This window comes from Triplophysa rosa, linkage group LG4, assembly GCF_024868665.1.
Source record: "Triplophysa rosa linkage group LG4, Trosa_1v2, whole genome shotgun sequence".
NCBI lineage: Eukaryota > Metazoa > Chordata > Actinopteri > Cypriniformes > Nemacheilidae > Triplophysa > Triplophysa rosa.
This window is the reverse complement of record NC_079893.1, coordinates 561,701-582,283: the sequence shown is the minus strand read 5'-3', so window position 1 is coordinate 582,283 and position 20,583 is coordinate 561,701. Positions and strand designations below refer to the sequence as shown.

At 38.3% G+C, this 20,583-nt stretch overlaps 1 protein-coding gene across 1 annotated transcript; it reads right to left on the bottom strand.

The window, feature by feature from the left end:
* Window positions 1-900: 900 nt before the first annotated feature.
* Window positions 901-8,389, bottom strand: LOC130552539 (sodium/potassium-transporting ATPase subunit alpha-1-like). The gene is made up of 22 exons (XM_057330881.1): window positions 8,259-8,389; window positions 7,905-8,018; window positions 7,745-7,804; window positions 6,135-6,338; window positions 5,933-6,046; window positions 5,426-5,560; window positions 5,224-5,341; window positions 4,427-4,695; window positions 4,031-4,339; window positions 3,815-3,949; window positions 3,534-3,726; window positions 3,281-3,456; window positions 3,064-3,200; window positions 2,837-2,987; window positions 2,592-2,760; window positions 2,357-2,511; window positions 2,155-2,278; window positions 1,876-2,021; window positions 1,584-1,714; window positions 1,335-1,436; window positions 1,142-1,233; window positions 901-1,022 (listed from the first exon to the last, which is right to left on the bottom strand). The coding sequence occupies exons 1-22, from the start codon at window positions 8,268-8,270 to the stop codon at window positions 994-996; spliced, it is 3,075 nt and encodes a 1,024-aa protein (XP_057186864.1). The 5' UTR covers window positions 8,271-8,389; the 3' UTR covers window positions 901-993.
* Between the last annotated feature and the right edge of the window lie 12,194 nt (window positions 8,390-20,583).

Sequence of the window (20,583 nt, the reverse complement as noted above, 5' to 3'; positions counted from 1 at the left end):
ACACTCACACTGTTCCTGAATCTTCTACAGAGTGGAAAGGCGAAGGTTTCATGATGGGCGAGGTCACATGTTCACTGAAGAGCAAGAGACGGCTATCGTGAATTTGATTGTGGCCAATAATGCTTTTAGAATTCGTGAAATATACGCAACCATATGCTTACGTAATGATGCCACAATTTTTGCGAACATAAATGCTGTGAGTCCCTCAACAATACATCGTGTCCTCCAGAATTTTTTTTTTCCGTACCGTGTACAGTAATACTGTATTCACAACCAGCAAAAACATAAATAAACACAAGAAATAAAGTTTGGTTTCAATCTTGCTTTTGTTTTTACAGTGAATTTTAAACATCTCTCTGCCAATTTCTTTCAATCTTGTACAGAGGAGCTCATGAAAGAAGAGCTTTAGGTTTTGAATAACTGTGTGTACATGATATATCCCAAAATATAACATTACGGTAAAAGTGTTTGCAACAGAAGACAAATGTTTGCTTTTGAAATGTGTTTGTGATATTTTTAATGAAGTGCTTCATTTTGAAAGAGATGTGAGGCATTTTGCATTTTGTGTGTGCAATTCTTGGATTTGTGTGTAAAGTTTTGAAAAAAAGAGGCAACTTTTTGAAAATGTGTGTAAGCAGTTGAAAAAAACTGTAAATTGAACTTTGTTTTATCTGTCAGTGTGTTCTCTGGTCCTTTAAAAGTATTACAATTCTCTATATTTTTACTTTAAGGAGTAGTATTGCATGCAATATAATGTCACTGAAAATAATTTACTTACTTACTTATCTAAATAATAGATTTTTTGATTATTGTTTATTAAACAGACAGATTTCCTGTTTTAACACTTTTGTAAATGGTTGTCCCCACCCTTATTTTTTATTCAGCATTAAAAAAGAAAATATTCAGCACACAAACTTTAAATGACACATTTATTTGTATTTGCACACCACATACAACATCTCTTTGCACGTGTTTGCAAAAGACCATCTTGTGTCAGTAGTATGTTTCACTTTCCACCCAGCCTGAAAAAAGCACAGATATTCAAGTTATTTTGACATTAATCTCGGGGGGAAATATGTGATATGTGGCAAAACTATCAACTTTATGGTTGATAAAATCTGTAGGCTGTATCTGTTTTTACCTCCTGGATTCTGCCGCAGAATGTATTTTCTAACTTCATCATAGATGAAGATGAGCAGTGAATATGGGAAGGCACAGAACCACCACAATGGTCTAGATGAAAAAATGTAATAATTTTCAATGCTTAACCGAGCAGTTGAATCTTTTCGTAGTCATATAAACATTTGAAAATCAGATGAAATATGTTCGTCTACCTGAGAGGATACATTCTGACAGCCACGTCCATACCCGGGCAGTAGGACAGGAACGCTGCCAGGGCAGCTTCCTCAAAAAAGGCGAAGATGAGGACTTTGTTTCTATGAATGAAAAAAGAGACAAATGATAGGAATGGAAAATTGGAAATTGAGATCTTTTAGAGATAAAACAAGCTAGAACTGAACACACTGTCTGCAAAAACAGATATAAACAGACCGATATTCTGTGACTTCTCTATGTTTACGTACTTCATTCCTTGTTGTATGATGGAATTTTTCCTGGTCTTTACAATGACTAAGTCTCCCCACTGCACGACCACAATACTGATGAAGAAGGCTGTGTGGCACGTGAACTCGATGATTTTTCTGCTCTCGTGGGTCTAAAAAGCCAAGAGAAAGCATAAAAACATACGTATTTATACGAATATTTACTTGATTATTTATACGTTTAGGGTCAATTGTCCCTGCGTTTTTAAAGAGTTCACACCTGTTCAGTCAAGGAATGATAGAGGAATGGTTTAGTCAAAGCTAAGACACATACCCATTGCTGGCCATAACTGTCCTCAAGATCGCTGATGGATCTATCCTCCCAGCCGACTCGTAGTCCTGGCAGAAGACTGGGCCAGAATCCACTCTCACCCATAACAACAATGTAGGTGAAGAACCCTGCGAGTGCTTGGATCATGCCTGTACCAAAAACAGCGGACAACAAAAGTTCAATGAAGTGTACAATAAACATTTTGATACTTTTAAATCTTTCCAAGCAGTGGATAAAGTTAAAATTGTTAAGAGCTTTTTGTTGATATTAGCCCACTCTTACCAATTTGACCATAGGCCATACTGATGAGCCTCTCGTTCACCAGTCGATCCGTTTGAGCGTTTCTGGGTTGTCTCTTCATGATGTCATTTTCTGCATTCTCATAGGCCAACGAGATCGCTGGAATCTGCGGCAAAGTTAAAACTGTGAACAAATGGAAGGTCAATTCTAAAAGTTGCATGAAATGATGTGTTATTTCTCTTACCATGTCGGTGCCCAGGTCAATGCAGAGAATGGTGACTGTGCCCAAAGGAAGAGGAATACCCACAAGGACAAACATGAGGAACGGTGACATCTCTGCGATCTTACTAGTCAGTGTGTAGGCAATAGACTTCTTCAAGTTGTCAAAGATCAAACGGCCTGATGTAAAAGACACGCATTGTAGAATAAGTATCAGTTTTTCATTTTTCATCTTCATAATTCAAATCACTATTTCATACCTTCTTCCACTCCAGTGACGATTGAGGCAAAGTTGTCGTCCAGCAGAATCATGTCAGCGGCCTGTTTGGACACGTCAGATCCAGAGATGCCCATAGCCACACCGATATCAGCCTTCTTCAGAGCGGGAGAGTCATTCACACCATCACCCGTCACAGCCACGATGGAACCCTGATAAAGACGAAAAAGCTTGTCACACAGATCGGAGTAAAATCATCTAGTATGACCAGGATTGGTTGAATAGTACCAGTCGCTGACAACCCTCCACTATGATCAGTTTTTGTTGTGGAGACGTTCTAGCAAACACGATTTCAGTATGATGTTGGAGGATGTCATCCAGCTCATTCTCAGACATGCTCTTCAATTCTCCTCCATGGACCACACAAGCTTTAGCATCTCTGGAAGTGAACTTTGTGTTAGCGGACATCTAAAGTATTAAATCAGAAAATAATGTTGTTGGGATAAGCAGTTTACCTTGGATTAACCTCTCCGACAGGAATGTTTAAACGTGCAGCGATATCTTCCACAGTCTCGTTGCCTTCAGAGATGATGCCGACACCCTTTGCGATAGCTTTAGCCGTAATCGGATGGTCACCAGTAACCATGATAACCTGTCATATAGGATTTAGATGTAGATCATTTGAGGTAGACAGATTCACACAAATTTAGGTCGTGGATCTTGAATAAGCACCTTGATTCCAGCACTCCTGCACTTGCCCACGGCATCTGGAACGGCGGCGCGAGGCGGGTCGATCATGGACATGAGGCCGACAAAACACAGATTCTCTGTGGGGAAGTTCACTTCATCTGTATCAAATGCAAAACCTTGAGGGAACTGGTCATCAGGGAGGGAAAAGTGGCAGAAACCTGTGAGAAAGAACCAGGAATGACCAATGTGTGTTATACTTTGGCAGCGATAACAGAGTGTTATGAGGTGGCATTACCCAGCACTCTTTCTCCAAGACCTCCGAGCTCTACGTAAGCATTCTGGAAAGCATCTTTCAATTCATCTTCCAGAGGTTGCTCTTTTCCTTGGATGAGAATAGAGGAGCATCGGTCCAGGATTCTCTCAGGGGCTCCTTTCATCACCAGCAGGTGTTTAGACTCTGAGGAATTGGGATTCTTGTGGACTGAGAGCTAGAGCGAAGCAGATTAGATGCTGTTAGCCAGACTAGTCAAATCTGTACCATCTGATCTACAGAGAATCTCTCAGAGTATGAAATACCTGGTATTTGTTGGTGGAGTTGAAAGGTATCTCAGCAATATTGGTGTACTTGTGTCTCATTTCTTTCACCGAACCGCAGGAAAGCTCAATACACTTCAACAGAGCAGACTCGGAGGCATCGCCAGCTGTTTCTCGCTGCAAAGGAGATATTATTCAAGTTTAAACCACAATAGCACTACTTAGTGTCTTTAAAAATATATACTATTCATAGCACACCTTAAGAATTGGCAGGTTGCTCTGTTCGGCACGGAAAACAGCGCGGTTGCACAGGCCAGCGACACGAGCGAGGGCCACCCAAGTCGGAGAGCTTGTGTCAAATGAGGTTCCGCTCTGGTTCTCCGTGGTGTCTGCTTCATGAATCTGGTTGTCAAACCACATGTGAGCCACGGTCATCCGGTTCTGGGTTAAAGTTCCTGTCTTGTCCGAGCAGATGGTGGAGGTTGAGCCGAGAGTCTCCACAGCTTCAAGATTCTTCACCAGACAATTCTTCTTTGCCATACGTTTGGCGGTCAGAGTCAGACACACCTATGTGAGTAGACACAAGATTATTGGACATTTTTGGTTCACATTTGTTCCTAGCATTTAAGTTTTTGGAACTACATTCTGACTTACAGTTACAGTGGCAGGAAGACCCTCGGGTACATTAGCGACAATGATTCCGATGAGGAAAACAACGGCTTCCAACCAGCCATATCCAAGAATCATAGAGAGAATGAAGAAGGACACACCCAGGAAAACAGCCACACCAGAGATGATGTGGATGAAGTGTTCGATCTCTCTAGCAATCGGTGTCTGTCCAGCTTCAAGGCTGGAGGTGAGACTGGCGATACGACCCATGACGGTGTGGTCACCGGTGTTGATGACAACACCCCTGGCGGTACCTAAAATAATGTCATTATGTTAAAGGTTTTAGTCGCTCATTTTTGTCCACAGCCATTGGAAAATGTTACCTAATGCCTGTGGTATACTTCTTCTTTAATGCGTGTGTGATCGTACGGTTTTGTCGCATGGGCATTATGACATATTGCAATACTTTTAAAGGCCTACAGGGGTCAGGTTTTCTTCTAATACCTTGAATCGATGCTCCCAGGACACGGTTGCCACCTGGTGGTTAAACTAATTACTGCAAGAAATGGAGTTAACAAACGAGGTAACAAAATTCCAGCTGTCCCTCGCGTACGTGTAAAAAGGGAACTTTACTTCAGGCTTTAGGGGGCGGTTGTCTTGATTGAAAACAATCTACACTGACATATCTTAAAATATATTAGTGTGATTGTTTTGTTTCGAGATTGTTTTTTCCAAGGTTTGTTTTTCTCAAACGACTTAAACATCCTAATTTAACTATGGTCTGGTCCTGGCTTAATCTAATCCCTGTCCAGAAACCGTCCCTAGATGTCTTAATTTTGTACCTTCAACACAGTTGGTGGAAAAGAAGGCAATGTTTCTCGTCTCCAGTGGGTTTTCATGAGAGAAGTCAGCAGTACGAGACTGAGGCTCAGATTCACCAGTGAGCGAAGAGTTGTCCACCTGAGAAAAAAGAGAGAGATGATTTATAAAAAGGTTAGGACCTTAGGGATCATTTAATGTTTGAGATTGTGGTTTAGATGTTACCTTGCATCCTTGTGAGGAAATGATACGAAGATCAGCCGGGATTCGGTCTCCACCTTTGACCTCCACCAGATCACCAACGACTACCTCCTCGGCATTGATGATCTTTTTCTCTCCCTCGCGGATAACAAGCGCTTGCTGCGTGATGATGACAATGAAATCATGTATTTTTACTCAATTGGACATATGGCAGAAGAATTGCTAAATGCACATTTTGCAGAGGTGGACAGTAGTGAGTATTTTTACTCTCAAGTACATTTTCAAATATCAGTGTTTATATTTTGGATCAAATTTGCTTTACTGTAAAGATATTTTACACTTTTTGCCCCATTACATTTCATAAATACATTTAGGCCCTTTTTATTTTTTATTTATTGACCCTGACAGCCAATAGTGTAAAAAAATGCTTTTATCAACCATATATAGGTGCATCTTTACTTTATAGTAACATTTTTCCAACGATTAAACTGAAGTAATGATGCTTGAAAATGTACTATTTAATTTTCACACCTGAGGGACAAGATTTTTGAAAGACTCCATGATCTTCGAGCTCTTGGCCTCTTGATAGTACGAGAACCCTCCATTGACGATGACAACGAAAACAAGCACGAGTCCCAGATACAACTGTAAAGAAAAGACAATGGGAAATGAAATGATATATGAACTATTTATAAGTATGATTACAGAAGCCAAAGCATTTTTTCTCTCATACATTGTCATTCGCGGGTTCTTCTTCTGAGGCAGCCTGGAGTCCATATGCCATGAAGCAAAGGAAAGCACCAAACCACAGCAGCGTTTGAAATCCACCAAAGAGCTGTGTGCAGAACTTCACCCATTCAGGAGTGGTAGGAGGTGGGGTCAGAGCATTGGGTCCATCACGGGCTAAGACCTCTCTCACACGGGATACAGACAAACCCTGTTGTGAAAATAATCAAGTTAAAGATACCTTACAGTATATAGAACAGTGTTTCTAAGTGGGTCGCGGAGTGTACAGTCTAAGAAACAACAATGTTTTTTTGATGCATGACTTTTATTTTGAAAGAGGTGCGTGAAAGCTGTTGGCAGATGCAGGTGAGATGTTGTCAAGTTGAATGTCACTGTCATTATTCTATTGTTATTTTATGAACTTTTTTCAAAATAAAAGTCTTTCACCTCAGAAAAGCGAACTATCCTGTCCTGTCAAGACGTTATACAGTGCTATACGATACGGCGCGTGCTGTGTTCACTGAAGCACAAAGCAAACTACGAGCATGGCATGCAACGTGTGAAACAAAAGTACCTAAAAATCACATAACTGGTACTTTGTGTGTTATTTTAGCTGGGAAGGTATGATATTTATATTCATCTTTTATTAACGGTTCATGTTAGTATTGCGTATTCACCATGGTACCTCTTGTTTCCATAACCCCAAAATGCCATGTTATTTTCACTTTGTGTTATATTGTATATGTTTATTTTACGGTGGTGTCTCAAACCAACGATTTGACTAAAAAGCTAGTTTGGGACTGCTATTTAATAGCCTTAACCTTAACTTAAAGGTTGTTTATTCATCAGTAATAGTTATATTAGTCACAAATCTGTTATATAGGTATTTTGGTATTAGTCACTCGTTTTTTTAGAACAAACTACATGACATGGTATATCCTAAAAAGTGGGTCGCGGATTGATGACCATGGCAGAATGGGTCCCATGGCCAAACCAGTTGAAAACCACTGATCTAGAACATGATTCGGCAACAGTAGATAAATGGACTGTTAGCACTTCAACATCTTGTTCTTAACATTCTTACAATGTTTTTTTTTATTTAAATTTTTAGCGCCAGATCTATTCAATTTTGTAGTTTACATAAAAATGGTTTAAATAAACCACGAATATAGTCAATTCTTTAACAAAATAACAATGTTACAAAAAATGTGTAATGTTTTTGGGTTATAATCTGTCGGTTTCATATTACATTTTTTTACTAATACCGAGAAGCAATCGTAATCATAAACCCAGTATCGTGTATCGTATTTAATCTGAGCGTATCGTTACACCCCTATTTAAAACACAAAAAGATGATGAACTAACTTTGTTAAATCTGAAACCAGAGATTATGATGTTGTTGTTGTTTTTTGGTAAATTTTGCATTTTTTTACATATCATTTTTGCCTAAATAGGTAAAGTAGCTTAAGCTTAACGTAAAAACATTTCAGTCTGGAAAGCAAGTTTGAGTGCATAAGTGCAGTATTCTAAACTAAAGTTGATCATACTCATACAAAGCTTTAGAGGAGTAATAATACATTTGATCATTGCTGAAAGTGTCTCAAAACCTTTTCTCACCTTGTTCAGGTCGGTGCTGTGTTTGCGCTGAAGTTCATCCAAAGTCAACTTGTGGTCATCCTGCAGAAGAACAAAACATCTTTTTGTGAATATAACTCAAGCGAGTCTTGAACTTTGTGACGATTGTCATTTCATAGCTGTATGTATAAGGATTTCTCACCAGATCGACTTCTTTCTTGAGGTCATCCACATCCTTCTTGTTTCTTTTCACCTTCTTGGGCTTTTTGATTTCCTTTTCTGAAGTTGCTGCCAGCTGGTATTTATCATTCCCCGTCTAATAAAAACACAGAATATATATATATATATATATATATAACCAACAGTTTACCTCATCCCAATAAAGACATCTCTGTTGAGAAAAGGTTGTGCAGGTTTGATGTTATTGTGTCTGATAATCTGATAAAACTCAGCTGGTGGTGCTGGTAGCCAGTATGGTTTGTCCATGGATGTCTATCAGCATCCCAACCTGAGGACCATCATCTAAAGCACTTGACACAAGATATAATCCACTCACGCCGAGCCCCATGTTCTTGATTGATCTCAAGCCAAACTCTGGATCTTTCAGAAACCCACTTCCTACTAGGCTCTCCGGAGACACGGGTCCCTGTGTGTCAACGTCAGGTTCACCAAATTTATATTCTGCCAACTCACCTGTGTTTTGGAAGGAGTCCTGAGGACTTTTGGGAGGAGTTAAACAACTGTCATCTTTAACCTTTGATTGTAACCTTCATCCATATAGGTCATTTTTGACAGTAAGAAGTGCTTTAATGCCCTGGTTACTATAGTAAAATATATTGTAAAGTGTATAGTCAAATGAACCATGGTTTTACTACAGTTACCAGAGTTTAACCATGGTATTCGTAGTAAAGCTGTGGTTATACAAACGGTAATCAGCTGGACAACAAACATGGTTACTACACTTTTACTATAATACAACTATGGTAAAAGATATATATTGCCTATGTAATATTTTGGTGTCTAAGCAATAGATATACTGTATGTACAGTAGTGAGTTGCAAATAACAGTTTACTTTTGTTTTTTGTCATGTCATTTGTCAGCAGTTTTTAGTTTTAAATATTCATTTTATAATATTGTTAATTTTAATGTTAGTATTAAAACAATCTTGACATAAGGATTATTAAATCATTTGGGGTTTTTTGGGACATGTCTATACATTTTACAATACTAAAGTTTAAGTTTGCGTAGCTTTTTTCTACAAAAAGAAGGTGAAATGTGCTGGAACGGAGCAAACAGTTCACTTTGATAGATTTCAGGCTGATATTTAATGGCTTCTTAGAAACTTTGAACGTTTTGTTGACATACTTCATTCACCGCTGTTGGATAAAATTCTGCTTGGTCGTACAGATGAGAAATATTACTATAAAAGTTTGTAGTCTTTCATGTATTGCAGGTGTCTTTTTTCATGTTTGAATGTTTCCTGCTTTATAGACCAGTATGGGATGGTGCTTCTAAATATATATATATATCATCATTTACACCTTCATGTCATTTAAAACCTGTATGACTTACTTTCTTCTGCAAAACACAAGAGAAGCTATTTTGAAGAACGTGGATAACCAAACAACATTGACCCCCATTGACTTCCATTGTATGGACACAAAACCACTGAGACATTTCTCAAATTATCTTCTTTTGTGTTCCACAGAAGAAAGGTTTTGAACCATTTGAAGGTAAATGAAAAATGACAGAGTTTTGAATTGGGGGTGAACTCTTCCTTTAACTTGCTAAGGTTAACCAGTATCACCAATAAGAACACATTGGTTGAGCAGGCGTACAGTGATGGCCATACTGACCCATCATCTGGTCTAGAATCAAAAATCAATCACCACCATTTACCAGCATTGACCTGTATGGAAATGTATGCTGGTGGCTTTATAATTTTTCTTCAACTTGTCTTTATAATTTCTGGCCAATTTTCCAGTTGCACGGAAAGTGATTGATGATCACTTTGTGCAAAGCACAATGATTTGTTGTGCTTTGCCAACAAATCTTCTTTAATAAATATGTGGATTAACATCCATGTCGTATGTGGGCAAATTGAAGCCGTAAGAACTCTGAATGTCAGTGTGGGATGGACATTATGATGTGTGTTATGTGTTATGTAAACGGTTTGCTTTCTGTTGCCAGTCAACAGAGTCTCACAGACCTCATGTCCTTCACACTGCCATAAGAGTTTCTGTTTAATTAAAAAACATACTATACAATACAAATCTAATGGAACATCAGAATTAAAACCTCGATCAGAATCCGAAGCGAGACATCCTGCCTAGACCAGTATGAACTTCTGTGCTGGTCCAAGTTGGTCTATGCTGGTTATTTTGTCTGATAATCTGATAAAGCTCTGCTGGTGATAAGGGTCAGCCGGTGTGGTTTGTCTGGTCAAGATATATTTATACACTACATGAGAGACCTTTGAATGCATTGGAACCAGTAGAGTTTGATTTAAAATTGCTTAGGAGAAATAAAAACATAAAAAGTGAGACAACGTAGAGGTAACATGATCTGAAATTGGGTGAGAAATGTTTGAGTTGATATTAAGATCTTTAATAATATTGACTTTTGATTGCAGACTTGACAAATAAGAGGTCAGTTTGAAACATTGTTGACATCTCCTCTCAAACTCTAATACTCCTGCTTTCATCTCATTCTTTTGGTTATTTTGTTCAGTTTACATACTTGCCTCATCATTTTTGCTTGCAGCTATATTTTGTTATTTTTGTTTGTTTGTTGTATTTGTTTATAATAAACGTCTGCCACTTATTAACATGTGATATGGAGTTTGTAATGAGCATCAAAGCCTTTTAAAGGGATCTGTCAGGTCTCTGAAGTAGGCGGTTCATGAGTTAACCCAAACAAACACTGTTGTAATACTCAGAATTGAGGTGATTTATTCAGAATCTCTTTGTGGCATTGTAAGCAATGCGTGCACTTGTCTTTTTCCTCCGAGAATGTTACAGAAACACATGTTTAATGAACAAATCAAACTAAGGAATAGCTAATGTAGACTTGAGAAGAGGACGTACACAAGAAGAGAGAAAGAAATCAATAGAGATGTCTGGCTCCAAGATTCAGATGACAAAACCATCTATTTCTGTCACACAAATACAAGTGCACACTCATGAAATAAAAAACAGATGAGATCTCTATAATTTCACAATTACTTCTCCTAGACATTGATGAGATTAAATAAAGAGCAAATGGAAACTTTTGCTTGAGTCACAAGTGCATCTTAGATACTTTAACAAAAATGAACCAACAAGGAAAAAATCATTATCATTTTTGCATAACAGGATGTAGATTTTTAAGATTTTAAAAAGTTCAGTTGCAACAAAAAAATGATTGCAAGACAATTATGACATTAAACTAAAACGTCTGTCTGCTCTGGTCATGATAATGACACGCCAAAGGAGGACAAATGCAGTATTGAGATAATAAACGGCTGTAAAGCGGTGTGTGTGGTTTTGTTTTCAGTGTTTTATAACCCGTTTACAGATGCCAGAGGTCACAGTCTTCTGAGAAGAGACTGACAGAGAAGTGAACTGCTCCTGCCCTCCACAATCCAAACTTCTGAGAAACAAGAGATCTTTGGAGGCAAATCAAACAGGGTTTGTTCTAAAAGAAAACGATGACGCATGAAATTCTGAGAAACCTTATGAGAAAAAAAGTCTAATCTCTCCAATCGAACCAAATGCAAAAGATCACGCTGTCTATGTAGATGTCATGTTTAGTGGCCTAGTGCATAGTGCACATTGGCCATTTCTCGTGGAGACCGGTCTTGCGATGCAGCCTCAGAAGAACGAACTTGGATGGACGCACCGCAGTGACTTCGGGGACTTCAAGTGGATTCCGTAGGCGTGCAAGGCTGCATTCGATATATCCTTGATATCAAGAACACTTCCGGGTACTTTCATGTGTTCTCTGTTCTTGAGTTTTGGAACCGGACTTTGACGGTTATTGATGACGTAGAGCGAACACCAGCACACACGGCCGCTGAAGAACGCATATTGAGCAACGGCCAGTATTTCTATACGTAATGCATTAAATCTATGATTTAATTTTCAGGTTTTTCTATCTTAGTGTATCTCTTTCATCTGACTGCACCATGTGTAGACTTTCTTCTGCACTAGAAGCTCCTGTCATCAAGTCAAATTCCTTGTGTGTGTAAACATAATTGGTAATAAAGCTCCTTCTGATTCTGATGTAAAGATAATGAGAGTATACAATTCATATTTTTTGTTTAAATGAAAAATAAAATACTATAGCGCAATTGAATAAATGTCTTTTTTTGTAATGGCGGTGTTAAGGTTTTGAGTGGTTGTATGAGGTCAGAGTAACTACAGGTGTACATCAGCACATAACTGGTACAGTAACATTTGACAACGACAAACTGACACTTTTTGTTTCAATTTTTATTGTTCCTGGACGTCATATGGCTTTGATTTGATTCTGACAGAAAGTTCATGAAGAAAAGTTTGTCCTGCCTTTGATGTGAAGGTCAACGGTGAAGAGACGACATAGTGAGCAACAGGTACGACAACAGTTAAAAACATAACAATCAGAAAATGTCTTTCCAGTTTTTCATCCGGATGCAGAATACCATCACAGTGAATGATGTGATTTTATGTTACATAAATAAAATAAAAACGATATCTGTAGAACATACATCATTTAATTTATTGAAAGGACAGCCCCTTGAGATAGAACTTCTCATTTTCAATGGGGTACCAAAAACATGACAAAAGAGGCTTGAATTCACCATAGACAGTACTGTCGAAAATGTTCTTTTGTCCACTAGATGGCAAACTACTTAAAAATGAGTGAACGGGTGGATGTGGGGGATCAGGTGGGTTTGGACACAAGCATGTGACTTACCTGTAGGGTTGGGAATCTAAAATCAATTCCAATTTGGAATCGGCTAGGCTAGGAATCGGATCGGAATCGAAAGGAATAGGAATCGGATACTTGAGATTAAAATTTGAATTCCTCTTATCAATTCCCGTGTGCATATTTTCAGAAAAGTACATGCGTTGCATGATCTGCTGATATCTCAATAAAAGCCCTCATGAAAATTATCGATGTTTTTTACTATAGTAAGCATAGTTTAGCTATAGAATTTGCATTAAAGCACAGGAATCACAAATGAACCATAGTTGCATTATAGTAACTGCAGTTTAACCATGATGTAGTTCAACTATGATAATACAAATTGTAATAAATCAGAAAAGGTGTGTTTCTATGTGTAAATATACACAAAACGCTGCTCATAAATATATAAATATATTTTGCAAACAAGTCAATAAGCAGGCTGAATGACCATACAGGTTGATATCTAAATGTTTTACTTCAACTGTGGAATCGAAACGAGGAAAAGATAAGAATCGAAATCGATAAGCAGAATCGGAATTGGAATCGATAAAATTAAAACGATTCCCAAGCCTACTTACGTGTGTTTAAAAGGAATGCTTGTCTGTCGTGGCAAATAAAGTGACTGACAAATCACGATGATAAATCAAATAATTTTGATTATTTCATTAGGCTATGTTTATAAATATAAGTAGGTTCTTCGTATTATACAAAGTATAAGAGAAAGTTTAGGAGATATAAAAATGTTGATGACAAACAAGGCATTGAATGTTTGAATTTAAAAGGCTCTAGGACTGGTTTAGGTAAATTGCTGTCCATTAAAACTCGAGTCATCATATCCATTTCCACAGTTTATTCATCAACTTGGAGACGATTTAACATTCTGGTAGTGATTGTTGGTTTCTAACAAAACATAAACAGAATAGAAACAACAATACAAACATTAATAAACAACGCAAAGCAAACATCTCAAACTGAATATACAAGTCAGTTTATAGAGTCAACCAAACATAAGATCAAGAAACTCCCAATTAAATTTAGCATACAATAAATCACATAACATTCACGGTGAAACATAAGCAAGTTAAACAAGCAAATACAGAATTCAAACTTAGGTAATCAGTCGCTCAACAATCCCAAACCATGTCTGAGCATTGGACCGCACACAGAGAACACGGAGTTAAAGCTCATTAATGAACATCCACACGTGTTCTCACTGAATATCAAGTCAGCCAATCACAGTGTGGCAGAATTTTACACCGAAGCTGCAGAAAACTAGAATGCTTCAATTTTATAACTCTGTTACTTGCTCGCAATATATTTTAACCCTTCACTTAAAAAAAAAGATTTGAGTTAAATGTCCTTGAAAATGTTAATTGTCCACAATGGAAACGAGTATATGGTAGCCTACTGCATTCATTTAAATACGTCACGTATTTACGTAGGCTACGTCATGAAATTTTAAATGGACTAACGTGTATACACTCCGTGACGTTTTTGGGTTCAAAAGAAACTAACATTAGTTTAGTACTGAGCAAGTACATACAATGTGGGCTACTGACAGTGTTGAAAATCCTGTTCTTACCTTACTCCGTTTCACCAACCTTTCAATTACGATGTGTGGTGAACTGGATGTTTACAGGACATGTCAGTTTGACTTGAACACACGTGAAGGAAGTAACCTGCGGTTTTATGTTCTAAACACAGATGGCGATAGAGAGGCAAAAAATACCGTCGCAGATGACTTGGGCCCTGTTCCAAATGGCGCACTTCATGTGGACTTAAATTGCGCGTGCTCGCCAAGTCTTTTTAGCGCTCAGAAGTCTGGTCGCGAGCGCCTCCTTTGTGCCCTCGATGTATGGCGTTATTATAATGACAAATGTCGAGAGCGCATTATTACAAGGCGAGAGCGCATTCTTGTCATACGAGCGCGCGAATCTCTCCGCTCGCACGCCGATTTCCTTTGCTCGTGCACAAAACTGGACGCGCGCTTTTGGCCCGCCGTGGAAGCCTATCCCTGATTGGTTGACTACTTTTGACAGCCTATAATGCCTGGAACACACAGGAGGACCTCTTGAGAGCAAGAGTACCAAAAGATTCGTGGACGCACGGAACGCATTTTGAGTGCGCACACGCTCACTGAGCGAGAGGAGAGAAAATTCATAAGAGAGCAGCGTATAGTTGGAAGCGCGCGTCCAGTTTTGTGCACGAGCAAAGGAAATCGGCGTGCGAGCGGAGAGATTCGCGCGCTCGTATGACAAGAATGCGCTCTCGCCTTGTAATAATGCGCTCGCGACATTTGTCATTATAATAACGCCATATCGATGCGGTCTTCGGCGAAGCCCGCATTGAGCGAGACTCCACTGAAGTCCTTTACCCAGGAATCCTTGCGAGCGCCCAATCACTGAACGGATGGGAGGAGTGTCGTGGATGTCAAGCATATGCGTAAACATGACGGATACATTTTTAAATATACGTTTTGATCGAATTCAAAATTAATGAATACATTACTTCACATTATTGCGTATTTATTTTCTATTAAGCCAGCTATTCAAGAATAAAAACTTTGAATGCAGTGCATTTTCTTTCTTAAGGTAATAAGCCATGTTTTGTTGTAGATCTACATCTAGTTGTCTCTGGGCTCTGTAAAGCTGAACAACACAGCTTCTGTATTATAGAGACATATTAAATAACAACATATGTGACCCTGGACAACAAAACCAGTCTTATGGGTCAATTTTTCGAAATTGAGATTTTTACATAATGTGAAAGCTGGATAAGTCAACTTTCTGTAGATATATGAGTTGTTAGAATAGGACAATATCTGGCTTAGATACAATCGTTTAAAACTGAGGAATCTGAGAGCGCAAAAAAATCAAAATATTGAGAAAATTGCCTTTGAAGTTGTTAATCAGGGGCACTGTGGCAGACCATCCACTCACAAAAATAAAGTTTTTATATATTTAAGGAAGGAAATGTACAAAATATCTTCATGGAACATGATCTTTACTTAATATCCTAATGATTTTTGGCATAAAAGAAAAATCGATAATTTTGACCCACACAATGTATTTTTGTCTTTTACTAAAAATGTTCCCGTGCTACTTAAGACTGGTTTTGTGATCCAGGGTCACATATATGCATATTAAGAGCACATTATGCACATTAAGTATAGTGTATACCAGTGGTTCCCAAACTTTTTACTATGGCGTACCAACCCACCGCCCCCTCCCGGGACTTAACATCATTCTGCGTACCCCCTTTCTTACAGTCACAATTGTGGTCTCAAACTTTTTTTATTTGCATTCTAAATACATGTAATTTTCTTTTATCAAACAATAAATGATATATGACTCGTATATAAATAAATGACTCACTGCTGAATGACATGGATGTGCTTGAAATGACTTGCATAACTCTGTGATGTTTGGTTGTATCGGAGAAAGTCTGAGTCTCAAATCATTCTCTATGCAGAGTCTGTGTCGATATTTGTTCTTTATGTGTGCAAGTGCTGAAACCCCACTCTCCCAAAGATACGTTGTGGAGAAGGGCAGTAATGTTTTCAAAGCGCGATCGGCTAAGGCACAATACTCTGCATGCAAAGCTAGTATCCAGAAGTCTGTCAGCAATTTTTGTGCGAAGTCACATGCGGTACGTAAACACGTGCGCTTACGCATGAGTGGACGCATATTTTTTGATTGGATGTCATGAATTTGACCTTTTATGGCACTAAGTGACTACTATTTTGCTGTGTGTGCACTAGAGGGAGCACGTCTTTATATTTAGCTTGTGAGAAAAACATGCCTTGATTGTCAGGTGCGTTATAATTAAGTAAACAGTAGATTTCAGGATTTTGTTCACGTACCCCGTCCGTCATCTGGCGTACCTCCGGGGGTACGCGTACCCCAGTTTGGGAACCACTAGTGTATACAAATAAACAAATATACATAAGCAGTTGCATTACAAACATAAGTATCGATTGCATAATGCTCGGGTGGCATATTAACATATGAAATACAGAACTATAAAAACAGGCAGCTCCAGTCCCAATTCTCCCAAATAACAACAATGGTTACAAGTGTGGTCGACTTCACGTGGCGCGGCGCTGCGCAGACTGATCAGCGAATGACAACAAAGTACCGCGAGAGTGGTTAGAACGCACCGCTTGCTCTTTCCGGCGTGATGACCTCAAGTCTGTCCCAAAATGCACTCCCACGTACCCTTGTGGACTCGTGCCTAGTGCCCTATAGGTCTGCACTTCCTGACGTCACCAAGTGTGGACTCGGAGGAGGTCCACAAGATCGGAGTGCGCCATTTGGGCCAGGGCCGATAGTGCATGGTGCATGCATGATTCCATGGGCATTTCCAGACGACATGTATGCGCCCTTGAAGGGCCCTTCGCTGAGAGGTCACCATTTGTAGGGGCATTTCAAACTAAAGTTTTACACCTGAATCCCTCCACGAAGGGAATTATTTTTTTTATTAGAGATTAATATAAGTAACAAAAGCACCATAATTATACAATATAAACAAATAAATATATAAAATAAGAGAAAGATGAATAACAATATACCAATTAAATAATAATACAAAATATAAAAGAAATAAAAAAAATACAAAAAACAAAATAACACATTCAAAACCATCATATATTACTTTCTGCCATACTGATCTTGATTTTTATTTTAAATATAAAAACACAGAATAAGAAACTTGAAAAAACTAAAACAGTTTTGAAGGTTTTCAAAGGGCCCTTTCATAAGTGCGTTAGCGAAGGGTACTCAAGGAAGTGAGTTCCGTTTAGTGATCACGTGATCGTGGATTACGAGTTCTCGCGACGCATTTTGAAGCATATATGGAGCGGGATTTTGACGTTAGAGAGCATGGATGCGCCGTGGGTTTTGCAGTAGTGCCTTGTGGTAATTGTTAGGGAACGAACGTTTCAGTGCACGGGAAGGATTTTGTGAACGTGACAGTCTTTAAAATGGCTGACTCACTGATCTGTGCCCTGACTACTGAACAAGGGAGCTGATTGAGGCACAGGGAGTGTTTTCCGCTACTCTATAATTGTTGCATTTTGTTTTATTATTATTAATATTTTGGCTGCTGTTGTTGATGCCGTCCTAATACTCGGATTAAAACAAATTAGAAATATTTTCTATTTTTAAAATGCTTTACAAATAATGCGTTGTCGTAACTATAACCAAACAATTTCTCAATAATGCTCGGAGAGTATTTATTATAATTAATTTTCCTCATAAATCCAATAGGTGGCGCCACGTCCTTTCTGAACATATCATGTGTGCTTTGATTTCTTGACACTAGGGGGAGCGAAAGCTTCAGTAATTTTAGTAGACCAATCTTGAAGCTGAAATGAAGCAATGTATGCCAATGAACAGACTAACATATACGTATCATATATTTGGTATATTATATATTATAATATATTGGCTTGTCCCATTAATTTGTATTTCCATGTGCAAGTGTCTTGATCCAGCGGGTGTTGTAGATGCTTTTTCTGTTCTTTTTGATATGGAAAAGACTAGTAATTTCTGCTTCATTCTATCATCTGATGTGTGCTGTTTACAATATGATCTTTTATCTCAGTGACTTGTAGAATGTCATATTAAGAGTCACTGTTTTTAAATAAGGAAAATCCTCCCTCGCTGTTGTTTGTGTTTATAGACTGTGTGTGTTGGTTATGGTTATGGTTCTGTGTGTACAGTATATGTGGTCTATATTTTGAATGAATCACAATTCGCGTGAGAATGGTCTAAGGCTGAGCTTCAGAATATTCTTAAAGTATAAGTGAAAAATGTAGGCTACTGAATGCATTGACGATGAAAAATCATATGTTTCTTATGAGCTTTTAATTTGTAAAACCTATTGAACAATTCCTATTCTCGTTCACGATAAAATCTTTTTGATTTTGATTTTTTTTTTTTAAAGAAAGTTTCGATAACTATTGCGGGGTTTGAGACAAAGCAAACAAGCAAATGAAGAAATCAATAATAGCTTTTAGTTGTAATAAATGATTAGACGCAAAGTCAGATTTTAAGAAACACACTCGGCCTCTCCTGACTCACTCATGGCCATGGACCGCATGGCTCACGGTCCAGGGATTGTGTAAGGAGCGGAATGTTTGGGATTTTCTAAGAACTATTCCATTGTTCACAGTCACGTGAGAAGAGGTCAAGGGTCATTCACAGTGACATGACAGAGGTGGAGTTACTGAACACTGAAGGACAACGGCTAAAGAATAAAGCCAGCACTGTTCACTTTCAAAGGTCATTAAAAACATTGACATTATATGTTGTTTTGTAGTTAATTATCCAGTTTGAAATAATTATTCAAAACTGCAACAAGATTTAAATTCACTGAAGTTGTAATGTATAATCTCTGGATAGTGCCACAGTAAAATCGCCAGTGTTAAAAAGGTCAAATCAACACTCACAGTGTATATATAGTCCACACTCTCATAGTGTGGATTATATAAAGACTGTGAGAGTTTATTTGACCCTTTTAACACTGGCGATTTTGCTGTGATTGTGAAAGTTATGAAGAGTTGTGAATCATTTCAGGGACTGAGCTAAACTTATGCACGAAGGGAAATGACAAAGTGACAAGAAGCACGACTCACTTCACAGTGTCAGAATTCAGGACCATAAACACTTCACCTCAGAAGAGCTGAAATACAAAGTTCAAAAAGAAAGAAGTTCTGAGCTTTGATCTGATCTTATGGCATTACATTCATTTTCTGGCTTCAAGAACTTGAACTCGTCTTCATTTTTCTATTATGAACGTTTTTTCAGGTTTTGTTGGGACTGAATTGTCTTTTTCACCTGGTTGATGCCTTTTGCCACTTTTGGAAAAGAGATTTCTTGATTCTCAATGAGCTTTTAACCTGGTTAAAGATTCTTGACTTTCCTTGTGCTTGAGTTGAATAAAAAGGGTCAGTTAAGAATAATTCTTTTCTTAGGAATATTTTGTTCATGTTTAACACTAGATGAATAAATCTGACTCATTTATGTCTTTTTCCTTTTGACCGCCGTGACTTCTTCTGAGCGATTAAAGAGCAACCTATGAGACGGAGCAATAAAACCTTCCTCTGGATGAATGAAGGTTTGTGATGTAACAGCGCACAGATCCGCGATCACAATCAGAAATCGACCGATGTCAGCGTCTGCCACATGCTGCTGGTGTCGTGTGGAAATTCAGTGGCGCGACAGGTTTGGTTTGGGCTCCGTCAGGTTTCTCTTCACTTTGGTAAATCAGGGCCCATGTGATCGACATCAGAGTATTGTGGCAGACTCACTGTAATCGTTTCATCTTTTGAGCCAACATCTCAAATACACATTCATCAAAGCCACAGGAATGAGAATCAGATCTGCAATATGATCCAATGGCTCAGTTTGACAGAAATCTTTCATTTACTAGAACATGACCAAGGCTTATATGAGCCAAACCTGTTCACAACCACAAAACGGACAAGTGTATTCATGATCATTTCTATAGTTTTACTATAAGCACAATGGCTATTGTTACTACAGTAAAAGCATGGTTAATTTTCATAAGGGTTAGTAGCGCTATCATGTGACATGTCAACGTGTGATCGATGACCCCTTTCTAGACTAAAATAAAAGTATTGGCATGTTTTTGAATATGTAGTGGTACTATAGTAATTTTGTAGAATACATTTTTGCTGTGTATATGGAAAATTCCTTATTAAAGGGACAGTTCACTCAAAAATACAAACTCTGTCATCATTTCCTCACCGTCGAGTTGTTCCAATCTGTATGAATGTCTTTGTTCTGATCAACACAGAGAAAGATATTTGGAAGAATGCTTTTGAGCACCATTGTCATTTTTCCCACTATGGGAGTCAATGGGGTCCAAGAGCTGTCTGGTTACAAGCGTTCTTCCAAATATCTTTCTCTGTGTTCATCAGGACAAA

What these genes read in the sequence shown, in the direction of transcription:
- LOC130552539 (XM_057330881.1), bottom strand. An exon ending in ACAGTTATGGCCAGCAATGG is followed by an intron (nt 1,715 to 1,875) that starts GTATGTGTCTTA and finishes TTGGCTTTTTAG; the next exon opens with ACCCACGAGAGCAGAAAAAT. An exon ending in GTCAGAATGTATCCTCTCAG is followed by an intron (nt 1,234 to 1,334) that starts GTAGACGAACAT and finishes TTTTTCATCTAG; the next exon opens with ACCATTGTGGTGGTTCTGTG.